The sequence below is a fragment of the Rattus rattus genome, chromosome 3, assembly GCF_011064425.1.
Source record: "Rattus rattus isolate New Zealand chromosome 3, Rrattus_CSIRO_v1, whole genome shotgun sequence".
NCBI lineage: Eukaryota > Metazoa > Chordata > Mammalia > Rodentia > Muridae > Rattus > Rattus rattus.
The window spans coordinates 17,996,181-18,022,381 of NC_046156.1; the positions used below are offsets into that span (position 1 = coordinate 17,996,181).

The 26,201-nt window shown below is 43.3% G+C and overlaps 1 protein-coding gene across 1 annotated transcript in view; it reads right to left on the reverse strand.

The window, feature by feature from the left end:
* The window catches only part of Kyat3 (kynurenine aminotransferase 3), a 38,911-nt gene that overhangs the window by 2,375 nt on the left and 10,335 nt on the right, over positions 1 to 26,201 (reverse strand). Inside the window, exons 3-13 of the mRNA XM_032897241.1 lie at positions 23,101 to 23,159; positions 22,051 to 22,195; positions 19,475 to 19,624; positions 16,658 to 16,744; positions 15,631 to 15,756; positions 15,413 to 15,533; positions 13,748 to 13,824; positions 11,579 to 11,668; positions 7,858 to 8,044; positions 5,556 to 5,629; positions 4,972 to 5,058 (exon numbers count right to left, since the gene is read on the reverse strand). Of these exons, the coding sequence (XP_032753132.1) occupies positions 4,972 to 5,058; positions 5,556 to 5,629; positions 7,858 to 8,044; positions 11,579 to 11,668; positions 13,748 to 13,824; positions 15,413 to 15,533; positions 15,631 to 15,756; positions 16,658 to 16,744; positions 19,475 to 19,624; positions 22,051 to 22,195; positions 23,101 to 23,159 (1,203 nt within the window). The remainder of the gene's footprint in view (positions 1 to 4,971; positions 5,059 to 5,555; positions 5,630 to 7,857; positions 8,045 to 11,578; positions 11,669 to 13,747; positions 13,825 to 15,412; positions 15,534 to 15,630; positions 15,757 to 16,657; positions 16,745 to 19,474; positions 19,625 to 22,050; positions 22,196 to 23,100; positions 23,160 to 26,201) is intronic.

Here is a 26,201-nt window from a genome sequence, read left to right on the forward strand (position 1 = left end):
AACCAGGTTTCACCCTTGAAGAATGGAGTTACAAACATAGAAATGGAAAAAAAATAATTACAATTAACCAAATGATAGTTTTCAATAAATTTGGATACAAATAAATACAGCTGTAAATATGCATGCAATCAATTCTATCTACCCAAGGGTGCTGCTTCTCAACCAACCGATGATTGAAAATATGCGAGCGAAGAAATTACATCTGTACTGAGCACGCACATATTTCTTTTTCTTGTTATGATTCAGAAACAATACACCCTAACGTCTATTTGAATGGTGCTACATTGTACTGGATTATAAACAACCTAGAGATGATTTAAGGTATACAGAAGGATGCGCATACATTATAGAAAAATGGTATGGCATTTATATAAGGCACTTGAGTATCTTGGGGTTTTATAAATACAGATTTGTGGGGGGAATGTGACTAATCACCCCTTGATGCACATGTATGACTGATGTATATGAATGACTGCATGTATTCAAATGCATTTATATGTTTTCTACCTTGCTGGAAGGGCCTAGGAACAGCACATGACAGCAGTGAACACCCCCAGGATCTAGATCTTGGTTCAAAGATAAAACTCTGCTCTAGGACTGGAGAGGTGGCCCCGGCGATCAAGAGCACTTGTTCTCAATGAGGACATAGGCTGGGTGCTAAGCACCTACATTGTGGCTCACAACTAACTGTAATTCTACTTCCAGGATATATGACAGCCCACACACATAGTACACAGACATACATGCAGGCAAAATACCTATACACACAAAAGAGAATAAAAAGTCCAAAATATCACCTTACCCCCTACCCACCCACAAAGCTTTACTCTAAAAGGAACCAGACTTATTGGCAATGTCTGGTTATAAATTGATAAAATGAGCCTTGTGCAGAAAGACAAGAAAATGCCCCAAAATGCTGGTGACACATAAAAAGAAACAGAAGCCAGCTTACAGGGACCCATAGTGGCCCAATTCTGAAGAAACCACTATAAAATAGGTGACTATGATAAGTTAGAACGCATCAAATAACACAGAAGTCTATGAGCTTTTAATGCCACCGAAGCATGAGTAAAAAAATTAGGTCACCCTGGTGAGAGATGGAATTCTACCATGATTTCAAAGCAACCCCTTCAAAATAGTTACTAAATTCAATCGAAAATGCTAACCTTATAATAAACACATGCAAACTCCGCCTTAATGAAGTGCTTGAAGCTAACTGTAGCGGGCAAACTAAAGTGGTTTCCTACCACAGTGACAGATCAAAATGGAGACTTTCCTTACAGTCATTGGTTGGGGAGGTTTGTGTAAGCCGACTGTGTGGTCAAACCTGGACTGGCCTGCCTCTGCGTGGGATTAAAGGGACCCCTCTGGCCTTGGCTGCTGAGCTTTACAGTGAATGTTAGAAGTGAGGACCTGTCTAACATGACAACCAGATGCAACTCAGTTCTGGCCTTGACAGACAGACTGAGTGACCTGATTCTGGCCAGGGTCTCTCTCAGCTTGCTTGTTCTGAGGACTTTACACGGGGACAGTTGGTGAGACTCAGACAGGGGCTGAGTGGTAGATGAGATAAGGATTTGTCAAGGTTAAGTTCGTGGTGCTGAGGTGGTGTTCTGTGGTTTGGGACTGTCCTCGTTGGTGGGGAACACACAATGAAGTATTTGGGGAATGATGGGTTATCATTAGCCATTACGTAGATAGTGTTCTCTGAGACTGTCTTTTAGAAATTATAAAAACATGTCGATTATACTTCAAGCATTTAAATTTTTTGAGACAGGGTCTCCCTAGGTAGTCCTGGAACTCCCTCTGTAAACCAAGTTGCCCTTGAACTCAGAGATCTGCCTGTCTCTGACTCCTGAGGGTGGGGATTAAAGGCATGCGCCACCACTGCCTGGCTCAAATGTTGTCTTTTGTGTGTATACATATGGGCATGAAAGGTGCACATGCATGAGCCTGTCTGAGTGTGAATTTGGGTGAGGGGTGTGTGTAAGTCAGAGGACAATCTTGAGTACTGGTTTTAACCTTCTGCCTTGTCTGAGATGGGGTCTCATGGTTGTGTTATGAATGCCAGGACTGTCTTTCTGCCTCTCATTTTGCTGAAGGATTGCAAGCCTGTGGAACTGGACCAGCTTCACGTGGATACTGGAATCCCAACTCGGGTTCTCTGGGTGCCTTTACCACTGAGCCATCTTCTCAGCCCTTCAATGTTGTTTTTAGGTCAGCCAGCATCCCACGTGCTTCCTCTCACATGTTTCCTCAGCCTCTCTTTCCCTGCCCAGAGGCTGCCCTGAGATCTTATTCTAGATCCTTCACAAGCCAAGTCAAGCATTCAGCTAAAGGTAACATTCCTGGCAGCACAGCTGTACAATTATTTGGAGTTCTATTTCTACCTTTTTCTTTCAGAGACGATACATATTTCATGTTTCTTCCACGTCTGTAACTTTCTCGTCGATATTGTAAAATTCTGTATTCTTTTCCACATTCTTTTACTTACTTTCCTCACACTTGCTGTGCCCAGAGATTTACTTGGTATCCTTTACGGTTTCCAGTGTTACCCTAATTCCAATACCTTTATTCTCCCTTCAATTTCTCACCTGCTGTCCAGGAGATCCCATTTTATCTTCCTGCACCACCACACGTTCCTAAATTTAAAATCTCGACCTCAACGTACTGTCTTAAGCATTTAGAACTTCCGGTGTCACAGTCTGTAACCCTCCCTTGCACGGTTCACTTTTCCCAGGAATACTCTGGAGGTTGTTTTGTTCCCGTGTCTTTCCTTGGCTGTAGGATGTCCTTTGAAGATGTGTATCTCATTCATTTATGGCTGTGAATGATCTCTGACTGAATCCCTCTGTAGCTTCTCCCTGCCAGTGCACACACTGCTCCTGTTGATCTGAGGAGCTGACGCTCTGAACCACTAAGTCACCTCTCCAGGCCTGTGTGGATTTACAGATATTTATCAAGGAGGACCTGGGTATTATTTGAAGACAGCAGAAACTCTCTCTTGTTCATCAAAAGTTTAATGCCCCTTTAATGTACGAGTCGGCCAACGGGGAATTAGTCACACGGCCTAACCGAGGACCTTTCCTCCAGATTACGTCAACCCAACTTCTGGCCACACTGCCGGATCAATGAGGAAGTCCATAGCCCAAGCACGATTTCCTTCCCACCCTCCTTTCCAGCGCTTACAGGGCCGAGGACCTGTGCCTGCTCCCCCTCTGCCAGAAAATCCGAATTCCTGCGGCTCTTGGTCCCTGTATCTGTTCTTTGAGACACAGAGCCTTTCTAGGCATCCTCTTTCCCTCTACCACTTCCTTTACGCTACTTGGCAACCCTCCCCACGTGCCGGGGGTAGTTTGCAACATCATTTTACAGCTCTCCCGAGTTATTTCCAAGAAGAGTAAAGAGTAGGGCCCTGCTCACTGGCTTAAAGCCGAACTGTTTGTTTACTGTTTAAGATAGGGTTTCTCCGTGTAGCTCTGGCTGTCTTCGATCTTGCTTTGTAGACCAGGCTGAGATTAGAGGTGCGGGCTACCATGCCCAGCTAAAACTCAAGTTTAGGTTACTTTTCCCTTTCTGTTAATTATGTTTGTGTTTTCAGTAGTATGCTTATAGAGATGGCCTCTGGCCTATGGTGGCTCCATTAGCTTTTTTTTTTTTTTTTTTTTTTATGATGACAGATATTCACTAGCAGTCATGCTTTTGATATTAGGGAGCAGGGAGCTGGTGACATACAGGAACATACTCTCTATGAATGCTGGAGCAAGGAGCCTCATGATTCCACAGGTAAATGGCTGCCACCCCTGCCTGTGCTACCCTGCCAAAGGTACCCTGTTCAGTGGTGTGGTCATGGTGAACGCATTTCAACGTGCAGTATTTTTAACAATGTTTTCATTGTAAGTTGAGTAATGTTTGGATTTATATCTTTTAAGACAGACCTTATAATGCTATGCTTTATTAACTTTTTCTTTTTTAAATATATTTATTTACATTCCAAATGTTGTCCCCTTTCCATTCACCTTTTGGTCAATCGAATATTCACATTGTTCTGTTGTAAATACCTATATTCTATCCTTAGGTACGTCTTCCATAATTTGTTGATAGGTTATCTCAACAAAGTAAAATATAGTATTGATGTTATGTCAAATAACCTATGGATGAGGGCTTTCAGGAGCCATAGCATGTGTGTGGGATCTATGTATATACGATATGTACATAGTTTGCATGTGTGTGGGTGCGCGTGTGTGTGCATGCCTGTAGAGGCCTGAAATGGACATCGGATGTCTTCCTTGATTGCTCATGCTTATGCAATGAAGCAGGGTCTCTCATGGAAGTCAGAGCTCACCAACTGTGGGCTAGTCTAGCAGTCAGTTTGGTCTGGGGATCCAGGCTCTCTCTCCTGGGTGGGATTGGTTATAGGCCCCTGGCATGCCTATCTGGCTTTTATGCTAGTCTTAGGAATCTGAACCCTGGTCCTCTTACTTACGTGGACAGTGCTGTATCTACCGAGCCACTCCCCAGCCCAGCAATAACATCTGTCTTGAGAGTCTTCTGGTACAGGTGGAATGGTGATATTTCCCTCAGCTAGGATTATGTTGGTTCCCCTCATAAAAAGGCTGAATCAAGGACAGTGGCTCCCAAAACCTGAAGACTGAGGCGGGAGGACTGTCATGTGTCTGAGGATAGCCTGGGCTACAGAGTAAGACCCTATCTCAAAAAAAAAAAAAAAAAAAAAAAAAAAAAAAAAAAAACCAAAAACCAAAAAACAAACAAACAAAACGCAAGTAAATAAACTGACTAAAAACCCCAGCAAACATAAGGCTGAATACTGACTTACTGTCAACTTCAGAGCCGCAAGTCAAATTTTAAACTTGTCACTTAGCATATCATTTTTAGAGATAGAAAAAAAAGGCTGCTTTGTAAATTGGAATGGTGCTATAAATGCACACTTTTGGGAATGCAGAAACTTACTTTGATAAAGCAAAACCGCACCAACTTCTCAAAGTGAGGTTTAGACTCGGAGTCGCAGAACGCGGATACAGGAATGGCTGACAATTTCTGCAAAACACACAAGTTGACGCTGTGAGAAAACTCCACACATTCCACATGACACACAGGCCACCGACATTAGAAATATACTGCTGATGGGCATAGTGTTTTTAAAAGGAAAAAGTATTTTTGAAAGTCCCTCAAAAAGTCCTAAGTGGTCTATCTGAATGAAAGTTAGAATTAGAACAGTTTGAGGCTAGCCTGGTCTACAGAGCTAGTTTCAGGCATGCCAAGGCTACGTAATGAGACTGTCTCAACACAGCTAAGCTAAAGTAAACATTTTAAAATAAAACCGAGGAGAGGCAAAGCTAGAGTTCGGTGTCTTTCAAAGCACATCCATGAGGTGCTAACTTTGTAACAGCACTGGGAGGTCAGTAATTGTTATAGAAACTATGTAACAGCATTGGGAGGTCAGTAATTGTTATAGAAACTATGTAACAGCACTGGGAGGTCAGTAAACTGTTACAGAAACTATGTAGCAGAACTGGGAGGTCGGTAAACAGTACCTTATTTTTCGTCATCCACTTCACAAACTTATAGTCATAAGGCTCATCACTCTTCACATCGGAGAGGTCAACACCTATAACCACAGGGAAGGGTGGGTTAGGGAAGAGCTCTGTCTGAGACAAGAAAGGCTTCACTTAAGCCTGCCGAGGTTCACATTTTTTTTCCTGACTCACACAGGTTTAAACCTAGAACTTTCCAGAGGTTGTTCATACACCATGCTGGAGTCTCACACTATGTGATGACATTGTCTGACAACCCGACCTGGGTGCTGGGAACTGAACTCTGGTCTTCTGCAAGAGCAATACGTGCGCTTAAACATTGAACCGCCTTTCCTCCCCAGACCCCTGCCTGACTTTATTCTTATACTATCATCAGATGGAATTTAAATTTTTATCTATAGGAAAAGGGAGAACTCGAGATGTTAATAATGTTAATATTTTCCCCATATCATAAAGAAGGAATATTTTCCCATCTCCACAGTAGCAGAAAAGGTTTTCCATCCAAATCCTCCTGGATCCTGCTTAACCACACTCTATCCAGATTTAAGACACAAGCTAGTCCTGGGTGCAGGATGGACTGACTCTGGCAACATGGAAAAGGTGCTTAGTACAATAAGCCAAGCCCACTACTGTCCTGAGATGGTTAACAGCCTATTGTGATGATCCTACTTTAGAATTCACTGTCTGGGCATACCTGGATCCAGGAGTGTCACCTGTTTTCTCTTGATAGATAAATTCAGGTGGAAAATCTTATAGATTTGCAACTGAAAGGCTCCCTGGTGGGATACTCTAAGGTTTATTATTAATAATATTTTTAACATATTAAAGAAATATACTTTATTTTATGTAAAACTGTTGGAACACCATCAAAGCGATGATACATGGTTTACAATGTTTTGGGGGAACTGTGTGTGAGATTCCAGGCAAAAGGCAGAGGAGAGGGCCCTTTACCTTGTTCCCTGGATTGCTCTTAGACATGATTTCACGAGTCCTGTGACAAACATTTACATTGAATTTATAAGACATGTTTACTCCTCTTAGACGTCGGGACACAACTACAGAAACCACTCTGGTGACAGAACATTCTGAGTGCTGTCCCCAGTGTACCCTGAATCTGGATTTAGCCTTCTGTCTTGCTTACATGGTTTCCCTGATATAATCTATAGTACATGCCAGGCCGTTGTGTTTGAATTGGTCTGTCCTGGGAAAGTTCTGGAAAAGGGCTGCTCTGTTAATATTTAGAATGTGCTTACTGATATTTATTTACATGTTTTTCTGATCATGATTTTCTGAACTCAGACAACCTTCCTTGGGTCAATGCTTTCTTTGTTATATTCATGTATAAAAATGCACACTGAAACTGAGGTAAGGCTGCCTACAGCATTTGACTGCTGTCTGCCCTATTCTTTAAGGTCTTCAAATCCCAGGTCTGCATAAGTTGGCAAAGGTCAACAAGTTTAATGTAAGACATCGTAACGTTTCCAATTTGAATTTTTGTTGGTGGCAAGTCAGGATTTTATCATCACCTTCAGATGACAGAGACCCATCCGTATGAGGCTCGGTAGGATGGCTCAGGGAGTCAAGGCAACTCTAATAATCTGAGTTCAACGCCCCCGCCCCCCAGATCCCAGATGATAGAAGGAGAGAAGTGATTCATTCCCAAGAGTTGTCCTCTGACCTCCACACATGAGCCCCCTCTGACGGCCCCATGTCCCAATGTAAAATAAGTAAACCCATGTTTTATGGAGAAAGAACTGTAAAGATTCCAGCTGTATGACTGTTGGAAATTATTTAAGCTTTTCTGAGCCTTCCTGCCTTCAAAGATGGAGCTAACATGCTTTCCTGAGGAGGGTATTGGAGCGTTTAGGCCTCTGTTCACAGCATTCCTATTGCACCTTTGAAAATAGCAGGCATTTCCTTACAGCTTCACAACTTCTAGAAACTTCCGATTTCCCACCGAACAGCACTTAGAAAAGTTACCGAAAAGAAAGTAGAGAACCTTCAAGTGAACTATTTCAAGTGTACTGCTTCCCAATCAGGATTTTCCCCTCCACACTGGCACACAGTAGGAACAGTTCTGTGACAGAACACCTAGAACAACCGACCCGACAACCATTTATCAGCAGCAAAAATTCAGGTAAAAGTCCTGAAAGGAAAGCGGATTGTTGGAAGTGTTGGTGTTAGGAAAACACATTCTCTTCTAGAGATGAGCTGCGGTTCTGGCTTTTGACCCCTTTCCTCTGACCTCTCTGCCATCATTTCAGACTGTAGCTGTGAACTAAATACCAGAGGCTTCACAAACCTAATGAAGACACATCGGCGATGATGAAGTAGCCCCCGTCAGGGATGATGGGTTTCAGGCCAACGCTGTTAAGTAAACAGGCCATCCGATCTCTCTTAACTTCTAATTCCTTTGGCAGAGAATTGAAGTAACACTCTGGGTCATCCATGCGCTTGATATCGATCCAAAAAGCCTCGGCCAAGGCTGCCTGCATGTTCAAAAGGGGTGTCAGTTATGGCTTAATTCACTGGTAGAATAAAGATCATCACACTGTTTGTGTCAAGACGTTGTTCAGTAAATTACAGTCAGGTTCCTGTGAACTATTCAGCTCCACAGGTTAATGGAGGAAGGAGGTTGTGTATGTGTGTGTGTGTGTGTGTGTGTGTGTGTGTGTGTGTGTGTGTGTGTGTGTGTGTGTAAACATTTAAATCTAATATGACAAACAGAGGAAGGCAGAAAATCCCAACGGAAGAATATGTAAAGATGGTGTACTTGATAACAGAAAGACATGAATCGTTTTCTAATGAGGCGAGCTGTGGTCCAGCTTACTGAGTTTCAGTCTAAGAATGGCCAGACAGGTGAAGAGGGAGTCAGTCTTTCCTGGTACCAAGGACCAAGGCACAGGAGGAAATTAAAGGCAGTGTGCTGTGTAGACAAGCAAACTCAAGTTCCCCAGTCCTCGGAAGAAATACTGAAACCGTTCTGATCCCTGGAGGTGACAGTATCGAGAGACAGGTCTCTGGGACCTGTGGGCCACTCCTCCAGCAGTGGTGACAAAGAAGAATGTGATCAATGAAAAACAGATTGTGAAGAGGAAAGGACTTAGTGTTCACGTTCCCTTCCTTCCGTTCGGTGAATTCTTGGTTTCCAAGCTGTAGGCATTACTTCCAATTCCTTTGCTGGGTGATTAGGCCCCAGGAATGGTACCAGACCCACTTCCATCATGGGAAAACACAACAGAAAGGAGACTCCTGTGAGGTAGCAGGTCCTTATCTGACATGGCTTCTGGCAGGGTCAGGATCTGAGTCTCCACAACCTTCAGAACCATGAGAAATAAATTCCTTGTCTATCTTTTTTTTTTTTATTTTTTAAAGATTTATTCATTTACTAAATATAAGTACACTGTAGCTGTCTTTAGATACACCAGAAGAGGGCACCGGATCTCTTTACAGATGGTTGTGAGCCACCATGTGGTTGCTGGGAATTGAACTCATGACCTCTGGAAGAGCAGTTGGTGCTCTTAACCGCTGAGCCATCTCTCTAGTCCATTCCTTGTCTATCTTTCTTTCAAGATTTATGTATGTATGTATGTATGTATGTATGTATGTATGTATGTATGTATATGAGTGCTCTATCTGCATGCACACTTGTATGCCAGAAGAGGGTATCATGGAGTTGCTAGGAATCAAACTCAGGACCTCTGGAAGAGGAGTCAGTGCTTGTAACCTCTGAGTCATTGCTCTAGCCCCTAAATTCCTTTTCTGTATAAGCTACCCAATCTCTAGTATTCTTTTACAACAACTTTCACAGACTAAGTCGTAAGGATCAGGCACATGACTGAGAACCATGGCAGGGTCAGGATGATAAAAACACACCACAGTCAGAGTGGGCATAAAGAACACAGATCTGCCAAGGAGAGGGCAAGATACTTGGCAGGCAAAGTGTGCCCAATGATTTCTGGCATTTGGGTAAGGACTGGGGACAGAACGGTTAACAACATAGGCACAGCCCTGGCTTTCATAATTGGTGCATACTCAAGGGTGGGTGAGGAGGTGAGGTGGAAAGGCCAGGAAACAAATCTGTTATGTACGAGAGATCTGTAGCAAAAGCAGAGTATGATGAGGTGGGAGGGGCGGAGATCACACAGAAGTTTTTGTGGCAGGAGGATTTAGCAATGAGACAGAATACTAAGAGGTCAGCATCCATTTTCCAAACACAGCAGTCTGAGGGCATTTTTCTGAAATGCAGAATCAGATGCTTCAGGAAATGCTATAGAAGTTCAGCTCTACCTTTCTGAGCAATTCCTTCATTCACTCTAGAAGTCCTTGCCCTGGAAAATCCAAAGCACAAAGACACAGACGTCTGTGTGCTAAGTGTACCTGGACTCCCTCTTTTGCCCAAGCATGTTTGTGCTGCCCAGTGGAAGGCACCACTGACTTAATCTTCCAACTGCGTTCAGGGACCCCTCAGTCCTACAATCATCAGCTAGGTTCAATCCACTGACACTTCTCTCCTGTAACGCTTCTCTTACCTGCTCTCTCAACAGAGCCCCAGACTCCTTTTGATAACACATTTAAGACTGCCAATAGCTCCCCATATCCCAGAGCAGCTGTGCTGTCTACCACTGGGCTGGTGCACTTGTATTCTCTCTGCCCACAGGGCTCTGCTCTAGGTTAACCAGCACTCAGACATTTCCTTCTCCATGGGGCTAGTCCAATATGACATCATGTCCTCTCCATCCTGGGTCCTATCTTCCCTCCTTCCAACCTTTATTTTGCATCTGTCAAGTCTAACATATTATCATTTAAAAGACTCTCCATCATTTACATCTCTCGACTTGGTATTAATCTATGTGAATGCAGTGGTGTTTTGTCCATAAAATCTCCAATTTCCAGTGAATCTTACTTGAATAAGTGACTGTCTTTATTTCGAGGTGATAAAATGAACGTAAAATATAATAAAGCCAACCTTTAGAACTAGGCTTTATCATAGTCAGCTAGGAGAATCACTAAGAATAATGGAAATTTTTCCCATTAGGTAGACAGAATGTTTCTTGGATGAGAAACATTCAATCAGGTTCCATGTAGCCAATACTTTTACTCTTTTGTGTTTTCCCTGACTCCTAGAAGTAGAACACTGTTTTAGTTTATCTGGGGTATTCAGAGAAGGATGATAAATAGATGTTTCTAGAAATGTGTACAAGAATAGCAACAGTGTAACAAAGCCATACATTAAGGACCAGACATAGTGGTACTTGCCTGTGCTCCCATAGCATTGTGCTAGAGAAAAAGATTAACTGGGTAGAAAGGGTCTGCTCTCTCCTTCCTGTCAGCTAGTTCTACCCACACAGGCAGCAGTTAGCTAGTTTCTTCTGGATCATCTAATGAGGTGTCCTACTTTTCTTATACAAAATGTAGTATAAATTAGTATAAATACATACTGCCATGTATTTTGCTCTTTTAAAAACTTCCACAATGGGGGGTTGGGGATTTAGCCCGGTGGTAGAGCGCTTGCCTAGGAAGCGCAAGGCCCTGGGTTCGGTCCCCAGCTCCGAAAAAAAAAGAACCAAAAAAAAAAAAAAAAAAACAACAACAACAACAAAAAAAACTTCCACAATGTATTCTGGAAATCTTCCTGAATAGTTATACTGTCTGTCCTCTGTCTGCTTTCCACGGTGTCTTGGTATGCTGTCCAGCCATGCTTCAGTCTCTGTGTGGCTCAGACTAGCCTTGAACTCAGGATTCTCCTGGTTGAAGCCTCAAGAGCTAGGATGACAGGCACGCATCACCATGAACAGGCAATCTCTCTTTTCTTTTAAATATTGCATCAGAGTTGTCTGTCTCTTAAAATACGCTATCCTGTGTGGTAAGGGGAGCTTCGTGAACGTGATATAAATTATGCAGCCTGAAATGAGGGATTACCCAAAGGCTTTGTGTCTGCTCCAAAATTCCCAAACTGTATTAGAAGGGTTTGCTCGTGAGGAGGCTTCCAGTTCCCCGCATGCATAAAGGCTAACACCCACCTGTAAAGGAGTTGCACACGTGTATACGCTGTTTTGCTGAACAGTCCGCAAATGTTTTATCAGGTGACCAGGGCCAATGCTCCAGCCGAGCTGGGGAGGGAAAACACAAAAGCAGATTTCAAATAATCTAAGGATATATATCATCTCTAGGAGAGTCATTGGTGTAAACGACGAATACAGGGGATTCAGAAATGTCTCCAGGAGGAAAGGTGGGGTAGTACTTGTTTCCAAGTCCCCAGCTCTGACCTCACCCCTCAGCCTGCCTTCCGAAGGTAAACAGGACCTGGGATCACTGTGAGCCCGTCCCCTTGCTTATGTGCTGCATCTGATATTCAGGAGGAATAAACGCAGCAGGCACGCCTGCTTGAGGTCCAGGCACAACTGCCTCTGCGTGGCAGCTCAGCCCACTCCTCCACAGTTAATGCACACTGAGTTAAGTTAATTCCCCTGGCCTCCCAGTGTTCCCTGCGTCTCAGCCCCAGCCGGTGTCAATAAGGCTGAAGGAGAGCTGGACTTTAACTGGGGGATTGTTTGTGGTTTTATGAGATGGTATCTCCCAGCCTAGTCTTGAACTCACAAGATAGCTGAAGGTGACCCTGGGGTCCTGATTTTCTTGCCTCCACTCCCAAGGCCTCAGGATTATGGCTTTGGCCTGGACGAAGGCTACAGTTCACTGGTTGGTGCATGGGGGCTGAAGGCGGGCTACCTGCCCTGGCTTCAGTGTATTAGCAGTGTGATTTCAGACAAGACAGTAACAATCCCAGTAGGATGGTGGGCTGTGAAAGGTACCCTGATTCCTGGTGGAGGTAGGTCGAATCCTCAGGCACCCTAAAAGGGATGGCAGGAACATTCCCAGTCTCCCAGGAGAACAGGCCCCACGCTTAGCTAGCTACAGCCCCCCACAGCCCCCAGTAGAGAGGTTTGAGACAGATCAGTCACGTAGGACAATGCCCCAAGCCCCTCCTCCACAGGTGAGGACGTGACCACAGGTTACATAGGCTCAAGACAGATCAGTCGCATAGAGGCAGGACCACGCCCCCAAATATGTAGATGAGGTCTTTCCAAACTCTCAGGCCAGACCAATAGGAAGTACCTGCTGTCAGACACTGACCCATCCAAAAACTGTATTTAAGTGTCGTGTTCAGTAGGATTAAAAGTGTGCAGGAATTATTCCCTTGTCTGAAAGCTTCTGTCATAAGAGCTGTAGCACAGCTGCTTGGGGGCAGAGATCTGCTCTCCCGAAATCGCTGCCAGAAGCTCCCCTGCACCCCTCACCAGCTAGTCAGTCTCCGGCCGGCTCAGCCCAGCCCAAGCAACCCAAGCGGCAGCAGAAAGGAGCGGCACCAGCAGCGGAGGTGGCGAAAGCATTCCCCACCCCACCCCCCCTCAGTTCTCTCCCCTTTGCCTGAACCCATGCACCTAGCTGGACCAGAGATGGAAAGCCCCCTGTGCCCAGCCCCACAAATTCCTGTGATTCAGTTTTATAATCTGTAAAATGGGAATAATAACCATGCCCACTTTATACCATGCTTGTAAGAATCAGCAAATTTAGCATGCATAAAAACACTCAGGGTTTGGGGCCCAGTTAAAACCAGAGTATTAGTCAGTTTTATTTTTTTCTTTTCCTATGTAAACATTCTTTGTAAAGAAAATGTATCATTAGTTGATCATTCCTAAGAATAAAAATCGCTAGACTTTTCTTTCTTTTAAGAAATTAGTTGGTCTCAAAAAGGATGAAACGTGGGTTGGGGATAGGGTTCAGAGGGTAAAAACTTGCTTGCAACCAAGCCTGACGACTCAAGTTCAATCTCAAGGATCCGTGCTTTGGAAGGAAAGAACTGACTCCTACACATTGCCCTTTGACCCCCACACATACCCCACAGCACATGTGCCCCTGCTCCCAAATAAATACATTAATTAAAACTAAAAGCTTGAAGCTCAACATAAGAGTTGAGCAAACCAGTAAATACAGAACAGATCATTAATTACAAAACCCCATGTACATTATGTATACAATTAAATGCAAAGTTTTCTACAGAAATTAAAGTGCCGGCCTGTTTTTAAGCACCTGGTTTTTCTGCAGGGCACTGGAGACTGAACCGAAGGCTGTCACATGCAAACTAAGTGCTCTACCATTGAGCCCCAGCCCAGCTGTGCCCTCTCTCTTACCTTCCAGCCGGTCACACTGAATGTCTTGCCAGCGCTTCCTATGGTTATTGTTCTCTCCCACATACCTGGAAGAGTGGCTTGAAAGAAAAGAGAAGTAAATAAAGTAAGTGGCCATATATCTCCTTTCTAGTTAGCTTTAATCAAATATAGTCTAAAAACGCAGTGTAGATAACATGAACTCAGTGAAAACAGATATATCACATAGTATCATTAGTGGGGTTATTTCAGCATTCTTTTTAGATAATTCAAATTTAAGCTCATATTTAGCTAAAAACATTGTAGTGCATTTCAGTGTTGGACCAATATGCAGACAGGTACAATGCTTTCATCACTTTGTCTGTCTGTCTGTCTATCTATCTATCTATCTATCTATCTATCTATCTATCTATCTATCTACTTACCCACCTACCTACAGGTCTACTGGTCGGTCTATCTGTCTGTCTATCTATCTATCTATCTATCTATCTATCTATCTATCTATCTATCTATCTATCTATCTATCTAATTTGGGGGGAGGGTTACCCATGTTTGGCTGGTGTTTCCATTTCTTCACATTCCCTATGAATCACCTAAGCTGGCAGACACATTTTGCTTCTGACTTTCACCCACAACTGGCCCTTTCCTTTCCTTTCCTTTCCTTTCCTTTCCTTTCCTTTCCTTTCCTTTCCTTTCCTCTTTCTCTCTCTCTCTCTCTCTTTCTTTCTTTCTTTCTTTCTTTCTTTCTTTCTTTCTTTCTTATTTATTATTACATTTTGCTTCTGACCTTTACTCACGACTGACTCTTTCTTCCTTTCTTCCTTTCTTTCTTCCTTTCTTTCTTTCTTTCTTTCTTTCTTTCTTTCTTTCTATTTATTTATTTGCAGTCATAGAACCAATTGCTTTTGCTGTGGTTCTCCAAGTATAATGACTGTGACTCTGGGGACAAGGTAATATACAGAACTTTGAAAAGACACCTTAGGTTTTCTTCTGCATGGTTTTTGTAAGCCATTGGCAGTAGCAGCCACTTATCTGACTTTAAAAAAATCTTCACATCACTTAACATGAGGAATTAGTAAATGAATATTAATCACCAAGTCAAAAAAAAAACACCCTCAAATGCATTTGCTGTATTGTAGAGCTATGGATATAACTAGGACTTAAAACGATTCTGTTATACACATGGTGTTTTGCCTGACTGTGTGTCTGCACACCAAAGTGCTACCAGTGAGAGCTTGGACCACCCCAGAAAATACTGCAGGATTTGGGTGAGATAGCCCAGTAGCAATGGCAAAATCCAAAATGAGGACAGAATAGCAATGCCTTGCCGTTCTACAATTCCTTGATGCTGTTTGGCAACTGGTTTAGCACAAACAATTAGGAACCTCGTCATGAAAAGATCCATGCCAGGGTCTACACAGCAAGGAGCAGCAGGATTCTTGTTAAGAAGCCAAAGACAGGCAAAAGCCCTACTCTGCTAGTGTCACAGCGTTGTAATGTGATTTCAAGACCCTTTCCTCACTTGAACATTTGTCCCTCAAGCACGATCCATCTAAATCCTTCCTATTCATGCTCACACAGATACTCATCACAGAGACTGTTTTAAAGCTGGCCTGGGATCCTTTCTGATCAGTTGTTCCACATGTGACTAAACACATCCAGACTTGAGACTCTTGTCGTAGCAGGTACCTATTTTTATGTGCTTATGTCCAGTATAGACAAGCCATTCATAAACCTCATCGCTGATGCACAGAGTGTCATGTTTGATGCAAAGGTCAGCAATGACTTGCAGCTCCTCTCTGGTATACACCTACACACATTAAAGGAAAGAGCACAGTCAATTACTCGACACAGGAGAGAATAGCGACTCCCAGCCTGGCTAAGCAGAGAGGCTCACTCACACTCACCTTGCCGATGGGGTTATGTGGAGTATTTAATATAATGGCTTTCGTTTTGGAACTGAATTTACTTTCCAGTTCTTGAGGATTGAATGTCCAATCAGAGCTAGTCCACTTCATCACGTCAGTACGTTTCTAGGCATGAAGAATAAAATGTGATTAGAACTAATTAATTCATGTTTACTGTCTTACAAACAACCTAATAAAGGGAAAAGAAGACAAAAGATAGATCCGACAAAGGTAACTGAATAAATGACTAACAAAGAACATGCACGTGCGTACACACACACACACAGACACACATATACACACACAGACACACTCAGACATACACACAGACATACACACATACACACAGACACACAAACACACACATACACACACAGACACACACAGACATACACATAGACATACACACATACACAAAGACACACAAACACACACACACATACACACAGACACACATACACACACAGAGACACACACATACCACACACGACACACACACACAGACACATACACACACACACAGACACACACACACACACACACAGAGACACACACACACACACACACACACACACACACACACACACACACACAGACACACACATACACACACACACACACAGACACACACATACACACACACACACACACACAGACACACACACAGATACACACAGACACACACACACACATGAATGCATGCATGCATGCATGCATGCACGCACACACAAATAATTAGGATCTAATTCAACCTCCAGAACTCAAGAGAACCTAGGTCTTATGTCCACACAGGTTAAAGGAAACAATGACCACCTCCCCCCCACCCCATCAGCAAAACAGCTGTTGCTCGTTCCCTACAAGCCAGCTGTAACTACGGGCAACAGGTGACACTCTAAGACTGATGGAAGGGTCTATGAGTCACCTTAGTTACTGTAGTCATTATTTTCAAGACTTAGATATGTCTTAAGTGACAAAGTAATTGGTATTTTACAACATTCTTCAAGTCCATACTTGACAGGGGACTTACAGATCTCAGGGGAATAAACACAGGCACTGCTCCGGCCATCCTCACCATGGGCTCATAACAGTCGTAAAAAGGCACCATAATTATCACCTGAGATGAAAGCAAATAAGAAACAAATAAGGCTATCAGCCAGCAACTCCTCTCATGAGTTCCAGCAAGGCACCGTGCAGGTGACAGGTGTAGCAGTGGAAAACAGATCTGGTCCTTGTAGAGCTAAGGTCTTAGTGCAGAAGACGCCCTGGATATAAAGGCCCAGGACCCAGAGTCCTTGGTCTTTCAGAAAACTTACAGATTGGAATTATACTGAGGACATTCGAAATTGTTAAGTATTATAGGGGCACACATAAATTTATCTGAGGCCTAGACTGCTCTTCATGTTCTCAAACAGATGTTCTAACCCAAGCAGTAAGGATGTTTTTGGGTATTTCAAGTCACAAACTACAAGGTAGGATGCACTTGATATATCAGACAGTGATAGAAGCTGGATTCTGGGAATGACCCTACTATTTTCTAGGATGCAGTGCTAATTTAAAAACAGTGTCTTGAGAGTAAACATGTGAATCAGAGGGGCAGAGTGGATGCTGTCATTCTTTTATGATGCCCACAGCACCTTGCCCCCGGCGTGTGGTATCAGGCATCTGTCTCTTTCCTAGTCTTTGGATCAGGTTTCTTGACTCTAAACTCTCCTCCAACCACCTTGCTGCAGGGTCAGGATGAGCAGCTGTTTTGATCTGCTGCATTACCCCCACCTGTAGACTGGAACTAGGACTTTTTCCGGTCTTTCATTTCCTTTGTTTCTCTGTGGTGGTTTGAGTGAGAATAGCTCCACAGGCTCCTATTCAAACACTTGGTCCCCGGTTTTCAGAACTGTTTGGGAAGGATTAGGAGCTGTGGCCTTGTTGGTGGAGGTGTGTAGTGGGGTTTCAAAAGTCCACACCATTCCTCTTGTCTCTCTCTGCCTCATGGCTGTTGTTTCAATGTGAAAGCTCTCATCTACTACTCCAGCATCATGAGTGCCTGCCTGCCTGCCTGCCTGCCTGCCTGCCTGCCTGCCACCATGCACCCGGCCATGATGCTTATGGTTTCTACTCATCCTCTGAAACTGTGAACAGGCTCTCAATTAAACCCTCTCTTGTTTGTTGCCTTGGTTATTGTATTTGGCCAGAGAAATAGGAAAGTAAGTAAGACAGTTTCCTTTCTCCCTTTCATTGAAATAAGATCGGATCTAGACCCGACCTCCTGATCCCTCTAAGTTGAATTCCCCAAGTTCTGGGATTATAGGCATGTGTGACCACACTTGTCTAGCTTTCTGCTTTTTATATACTTTTTGAATATACGTCTTTGCTGTGTATATTCTCTTATGTGCAGTGCGGTTCACACGTGGAGAGTCCGCGGACAACTTGCCTATGTTGACTCTAATTCCATCACATGGGTCCTAGAGATCAAACTCAGGTTGTCCAGCTTTGCTGAAAATGGCTTTACCCAGTGAGCCACTTCGTCAGCTCATGCCTTTTTATCTTTTAAAAACCTAGCCCGATTTCATAAAAATGAAGTACAAGTCTAATTCTCACCCTTATGTTAATGCCTCTCTGTTACGTTTGTGAATATAGTTCTTCATTTCTAGATGATCAGTTGAATAAATCCATACAATTGCTACCCCTAGATAAAAGAATGTAAACATTTCTACAAACACGCACACAGATGAATGTTTTCATTGAACCTGTGCTTGGGGGGAGAGCGGCTGCATGCTGGCCATATTAAAAGTTAGCGGTCACCCTGGGCAAGAGAACAACCTGTTTCAAAAACAAGCACAAGCAAGCAAACTAACTAACTACTAACTAACTAACTAACTAACTAACTAACTAAGTGGACAAACCTTGCAGACATAATAATGAAAAGGTGAAAAGAATGCTCAAGAGCCTGAAAGGTATGAATCCACTTTCTCTCAAGTCAAAGAGGCACGAGAACGAGCTGCAGTGCAGAATACAGAACGATAGTTAACTCTGAGGGAACACATACTCGGGAAGGACTCAAAGCCTCTGGGTGCTGGTGAAAGACCCACCCCATGAGTCTTAACTCAGAGCTGCAACAGGCTTGAACGAGCCCAGGCACGCCCAGATACCTAGGGCCGAGTCACTGTTAAAACTAACAGACCATAAAAGGAAAGGAATACAGAACAGACTAGGAGTACCGGATCTGGCAGGAAGGGATAAGTCCCTAGCCCCCCGACATTCAGGACGTCCCAGCCCGCACGTACTCTTTTACCATGTTACAACCTCATTCGAATATGATTCAAACCTGCCAATGTGTGTAGCAATACCTTATTACCTCATCTTGTGAAATAACCAATCATATGTGAACATGTCTATATGCCTCGTTTAAATCCACCAATCCCTGTAACTATGCACCTGCTTCTGTACGCCCGCTGCTGCTTCCCCAAACCCTATAAAAGCCCCATGCTGGAGCTGCTGGCATGGCAAGTCCTCCAAGAGACTGTGTGCCCGCAGGTACCTGTGTTTTCCAATAAACCCTCTTGTTGATTGCATCCGAGTGGACTGCTCGGTCATTGGGCGCTTTGGGACTCCTCCTGAGGGAAAGGTCCTCTCCGGGGGTCTTTCACTGGAAAGGGGCAGTGTCTTTATGTGCGCCATGGTTATATGGCGGTTTAACCCACTCTACATTTAAGGCTTGTTAACTCTGCTGCTCCATCATTACACGACCTCAAAATGGATTGGAGGGGAAAAAGAAAGGGGCAAACTGAGGACACGCTTCCAACACGGGACAGAAGCACCGGGGTCATGACAATGTCCGTACACTTACTTCATCTCCTGGGTCCACCAAGCCTTGGATGGTGTTAAAGAGAGATCCATATCCCCCCACCGTCACAAGGATTTCTTCATTTGGATCAATTTGCTTTTGATAAATCTTTCCGTATAAGCAGGATAGGGCTTTCACAAGTGATGGATGACCCTGTTGTATTAAAGAGGAAGACAAAACAAAAACCCACCTTCAAATTCATTATCAAAACCAATTCTTTAGTATTTCAGTAAAATAAAAAAAGATTTTTATTTTACACGTGTGGGTATTTTGCCTACATGTCTGTGTGTGAACCAAATGAGTGTAGTTAGTAGAGGCCAGGAGAAGGTGTTGATCTCTTGGACCTGACGTCACAGGCAGATGTGAGCCACTGTGTAGGTGCTGGGAATTGAACCCAGGTCAAGAGCATCAGGTGCTTTTAATCCCTGAGTCGCTCGCTCCAGCCTCCAAATTTGTATTTGCCAAGTGGCAATGAACTTGAAAGGCTTTTGCATCCGAGAGTTTCTCTCTGAATGGTGATGAGAACTTGAAGCTGACAAAGAGTGTTCACAAGGGAGAAGGTTTGGGAACACAGGATTAGTCCTGGGTTCAACCCATATTCTAAAACAAGCCATCCATACCTTATCTAATGTGTACTCATTGCACATAGGTAAGGGTCACCACAAGACCACAGTATATGGATAAAATCAGTAACTGGCATTTTCCTTTAGCCTCTCTTGGAAGCTCCAAGCTTCTCTCTTCTATTATAGGTCTCCAGATATAGAACAGGTTATTGTGAATTATTCTGTGCTGCAGAAGATGAGAAGTTTTCCTACCGTCTTGCTGGGTCTCGGTGTCTGTCATTCTTCCAAGCCTCTTGTAATTACTCTTTAACTCTCATCTACCTTTACATCCACACTTTACAGCTTTTACGTATGAGACAAAATACTCCGCATTTGTTCTCCTGTGTCTGCCTCAGTATTCCAGTTAACATGATGTTTGCCAGTCTCATCCACTTTGCTGTGGATGTCTGGTTTTCATCCTATCCGGGGCAGAATCGTCTCCTATAGAAGGTGCCACTTTCTCTCCCATTCTAATGTTGAAACTCGGTCACCTAGACTGATCCAGTCTCTTAGCTACGGTGAACAGCACTTCAGTAAACACGGGTGAGGGTGACTACGATATGCTGACTACATTCTCTTTGGACACAAATCCAGACATTTCTGTGTGTGTTGCTCCTTTAATTTACTCAGGTTTTCAGCCCTGACACCTCCCTTCACCTACTGACCTAGTTTGCTGGTCCTGCTTGTACTTCCTCTTGTGTTATGTACACAGTAATAAAGAGTATAGAAGAGATATTGTCCCTCTCTCTTCTTTGTTATGCTTTGCTTTTTAAATAGTAACCATCTGGACTGGGATGAATTGACTTCTTGTGGTTCTATTACATTTCCCTGATGATTAATGATGGTAAGCATATTTGTTTATTTTTGCTATGGTTACTTGCGCTTTGGAAGCCTTATTAAAGAAATCATACCCTATACCAATATCTTGACCTATTTCCTTTATATTTTCTTCTACAACTTCCAGGTCTGATACGGGGGCTTATAGACCAGTTAGTGAGTGAGTGTGATAGCTGCTTGCCTGCCAATTTGACACAAGCTTGAGTCATTTGGAAAATGGAATCTTGAGAAAATGCCTGTTCCCATACCCTGATTGGCCTACTGACAAGCTCGTGGTGCATTTTATTGATTGATGATTGATGTGGGAGGTTCCCAGCTCACTGTGGGCAGTGATATCCCTGTGCTGCTGGTTCTGGATGTTATAAGAAACAAGGCTGGGCAAACCCTGAGGAGCAAGCCAATAAGCAGCACTCCTCTGTCCATGGCCTCTGTCTCCGGGTTCTTTCCTTGAGTTCCTTTCCTGGCTTCTCTGGACAATAGACTACAAGTTGTAAGACAAAATAAACCCTTTCTCCAAGTTGCTTTTGGCCGTGGTATTTTGCCAGAGCAATAGACATCCTAACGAAGACCATGAGATCCCCATTACAGTCCTGGTCAGGTCTGTCTTGCTGTCTCCCCTCTTCTCCCATCCCCATAGCAATGCTGTGTGTAGACTGCTTGGACTTTCCTAGTTCAACATTAATCTAAGAAATGTCTGGATCCCTGGGCATCATAGAAGACAGACAGGGTTACAGACAGGGTTAGAGACAGTGTCTAGTTAGAGACAGGGTTAGATATAGCGTCTAGTTAAAGACAGGGTTCTTTAAGAAGCCAATGCTAAGGCTACATGAGTGTTAATGAGAAAGCAAAGATGCTTCGAGAGAGTATTTTCCCTTCCCTTGATGTCCTGAGATCTCATTTTAGAACAGTAGTCAATGAGCAGCCAAAATTCCTGGAAACTGGAGAAGGCTCATCCTAAGAAGTGAGGGCCAGGGGCTCCTGAGTTTCCAGGTTAAGACAGTTGATCCTAGAAAGTCAATTTCCTTTAAGGAAGAGGGGTTTACACACACACACACACACACACACACACACACACACACACACACACACACATCCCAGGATGAAGTATCAGTTATCCCTACAGGGCTCTGATAGACTCACAAAGCCCCTTGTGTATTGATTCAGGTTATCAATAAATGCCGCCTTTGACAATTCTTCTTGTACGTATGAAGGAGGGGATATATCAGGAAAGCCTTGTCCAAGATTCACCACAGAAGGATCCGAGGCCAACTTGGTAAATTCAACCCTGATTAAAAACAAAGCAAACAAAATTAGGAAGTACTATAATTTACAGAGTTAGCTTCAATATCATATGTTTTCATCATAAAACCAAAACTCAACATATTCCCAACAAAAATGTTACTACCCACAAGGTGAATTTATCTAGCAAATGATGATGAACTAACAATCTCAACTTCCTTAGAGAAGTCAATTCAGGGACATTCATATTTCAGGAACATATCACACACACATACATTCACATACAAATATATGGTTATATGTATGTATATGCAATCATATATATGAATATTCATGGATTTTATGTTACTAGTTTTTCTTGTTTTTGATACAGAGTGTCATTGTGTAACAGAGTCCCACCTGTCCTAGAACTTGTTTTGTAGACCAGGCTAGTCTTGAACTCACAGAGATCCACCTACCTTTGCCTCCTGAGTGCTGGGATTAAAGGCATGGGCCACCATGTCTTGTTTAATTTTTCTTATCAACTGCTAAAAGGAGAACTAATGAGGAAAGTCTAACTGGGTATGTTGAATGTTCATAAACTATAATCCCTGTAACCCTCATAATCCCAGCACTGGGGAGCCTGAGGCAAGAGGATCAAGAGTTTGAGGCCAGTCTGTGCTACATGCATAACAAGGTGTTACTCCAAGAAACAAGAAAAAAGGAAATGGTCTGCTGTAAATTTCACAAAAGCATCAGTTGAACTTAGTTTTAGATTTCTCTGGCGCATGTTCAGTGCTGGCCCAGAGAGTAGCTCGTTTGCTAAATGAGTCAATCAGCATTGCTTGCTCCCCCCATTTAATTTTAATGGCGAATTAAAAGAACAGCTTCTTTATTGAACTGCATGTGAAGTTAAGAATCCAATGTAAGGGCCCACAGGAAGCTTTACCACCTACCCTCTAAGACACTCACCACACGTTTTGGTCCAGGCCTTCGATTCGTTTGGCATTTTTGAATCTCAAAGCCATTTTCTGAAAAATATATTGAATGTTTCTTTTAATTATTCCATCAAAATTCAAAGAGGTCAGTAAATAATGGGCCACTCTCCCCTTTTCCTGTTACGCTGTAAAGGGTAGCATGAGAAGAAGTTTTAGAACTCCCTGCATCGTCCTCCAGACTTGTCCAACCCGTCCCTACTGCTCCCCAGAATACTTTCCCATGTGGATCTCACATCTTTATGGTCTCAGCCAAGGACAACACAGTTCCAGAGTGAAGAGCTAATTAATTTAAAGGCAAGAAACACTCATGAGCTCAATAATAATATCAAAGGAAAAAGTTTCAAGACAATCTTGAACCACGCTACAAGGCTTGCATAACATATTATGCATCTAGAATTTTGTAAAAAAGTTCCTCCTATGGCCTACAGGATGAACTCAATAAATGGTTTAAAAATCCTTAATAGGTTACACGAGGGTTGGGGATTTAGCTCAGTGGTAGAGCGCTTGCCTAGCAGGCGCAAGGCCCTGGGTTCGGTCCCTAGCTCCGAAAAAAAAAAAGAAAAGAAAAAAGAAAAAAAAATAGGTTACAGATAATGCTAGGTGACATTAGGCACTGTTCTGTGTGCTTTACATAATTAATTTTGTTAATGTTCATAGCAGCCCTATGTAGCGTTATGAATTCCACTTATTGAAATAACGAAGTCGACGTACCATGAAGACAGAGATGAAAAAACTTTTCACATCTGGTAAGTTCATAAAAGTGTCTGAAATAGGCTCAGGCCACGATCTGAGCCCACATCTGTCTCTACAGCACACACTTACTTATCCTCTACTGTCCTTCACATACTAAGGCTTTCTAAAAATACGGCCGGAAGTCACTGCTAAGAATATAGTCATCATTCCCACCAGGTCTACTCACACCAGCAAGCAAGCTAAGACTGTAGTAGGAAAATATTAGAAGTTATAATTATACCATACACAATATTTCAGGTCCTTCGATTCAGAGCTGCATTTTGAGGCTCTCTCAGAAGCACTGAATTAGCTTTAAGCTCATTGTTTGTGGGCTGGTGGAAATAAGAAAAATGATTGACAGCATTTTTGCAAGGAACTTTGTAATAGAATATTAAAGCAATTTTAATTCAATCTGGGAAAAAGATAATGATAATGGCTATTAAATAGACCATTGTTCTCATTCTATTTCCAATAACAATGCCAAAGAAATAGCTTTCTCGGGTTCCTATTGGTAATCTTTGAAAACTCCAGTGAAGGGAATCACAAGCAAATTCTCTGGAGGCTAACATGCTTCAAGAACAGCATTTTGATGAAGTCCCGCCTGAACATAATGCTACTCTAGAGAATACGATTATAAAACTCAAAACACCCAGCAGGCCAGAGAAAGGGGTTTTTAACAAAGGCCTTTCCCTCTTTCTGAAACAATGTTGAGAACATAATGATTCACTCTGCAAGTGACCAGAAATGCAAAGCAGGTTCATATATAAAGATGTCACGAGAGCGATGGGACAGCGGAAGAAGCCTGAGGACCTGAGTTCAGATCCCAAGCACCCATGTAGAACTCGGGTTCGCACATGGCCTGTAACTCCAAGATGAGGGGCTGAGATAGTAAGATCTCAGGGGCTGCCCCGAGTCCAGCAGTCCACCTCAAACACTGAGCTTCAGACCAATCAACGAGAGACCATGCCTAAACAGGTAGAGAGCAACTGAGGTAGATAGATAGCCAGCGTTGGGCCTCCAGACTCCATTCATGGCCAATGCATGGCTCCCACATGCACCGCTCCCCAACAAACAAAGAGAAAACAGAAAAAAAAAAATATCATGGAGTGCAATCGACAACAGAGCCACAAAGTACATCGGTATTCCAAATTTATTAAGTTGAGGTCAAAAGGCACATTTCAACTTACTTTATTTTTAATTCGAAGTCTGTGTCTATCTAAGCCAGCCACTTCCCTCAGCTGCCACTGCCACCCCTCCATCATAATTCCGTGTCCCAACCATCTAACACTCTCAAATGGTGTACGTTCTCTCTTACTCTGCATGTAGCCTTTTCTCTGACAAGCCCGTCTTCCTACATCAGCATCCCAGCCTCACTGTAGAGCAACCTTCCTAACGCCAAGACCTATTGATAATGTAACATAAATATCTGATATCCAGGATAACTGATATGTGACCCCTGTGAAAGGCTCATTTGACCCCAAGGGGTTGCAACCCACAGGCTGAGAACTGCTTTCCCAAGATTCTCCCCTCCCTTGAATTCTGTGTTGCAAATAAGATTGTGCCAGGTAGCGCTGTGTTTCGAATAGTCACAAACAGCAAGCATTTCTTTTGCTGGAAAGCATCCATTTCTCCTTTCTTTCAGGTGCCAGTGCTTCTGTTTTAGGAGGCAGGCTCTGTCCTACACTCGGTCACTGGTCTTCCCTGAACGGCCCTGCCCTGCACTTGGCTAGCTCTTGTTCCTTCTGGCACTTTGACATTTAAGTTAGACTTCGTTCCCTGCCCTCCCTACATCCAGGTCAAGTACTTCTATGCTCCTCTTAAACACACAGTCTTCTCCACTATTTTGTTCCTATCTTCGTTCACTTGTATGTCCTTGCATTACGAAAATACCTTGTGCTCTGCTGTATCAGTCAACTTTCTCAAGAGACGCAGAACCCAGAGCAACTGAGAGATTTATCTCCAGGACTTGGTCATGCAGTTTTGGGGCTGGGGAATCTGCAATGGGCAGAGCAGACAACAGGAGGGACCCTGCACCACAGCTTGGATCTGAGGTCTCCGTTCTCACTTAGGAGGGACACTCAGTTTCTTTTCTCCAAAGACATCAACGGACCAAAGCCCATCCGTGTTAGAGCTGCTACTTAGCTTGCCTCAAAGCCCACCAACTACATTTTAATTTTATTTAAAAACCACCTTCACAGAATACCCACGCGGGTGTTTGAACAGGTACTTGGGGACTTAGGTGTCTGTCAGCCAAGTCGATATCATCAGAGACCATGATACGACCCTATCCTGGCATGTGGTGAGTTTTCAACAAATAAATCATGGATGAAAAAAAAAAATCAT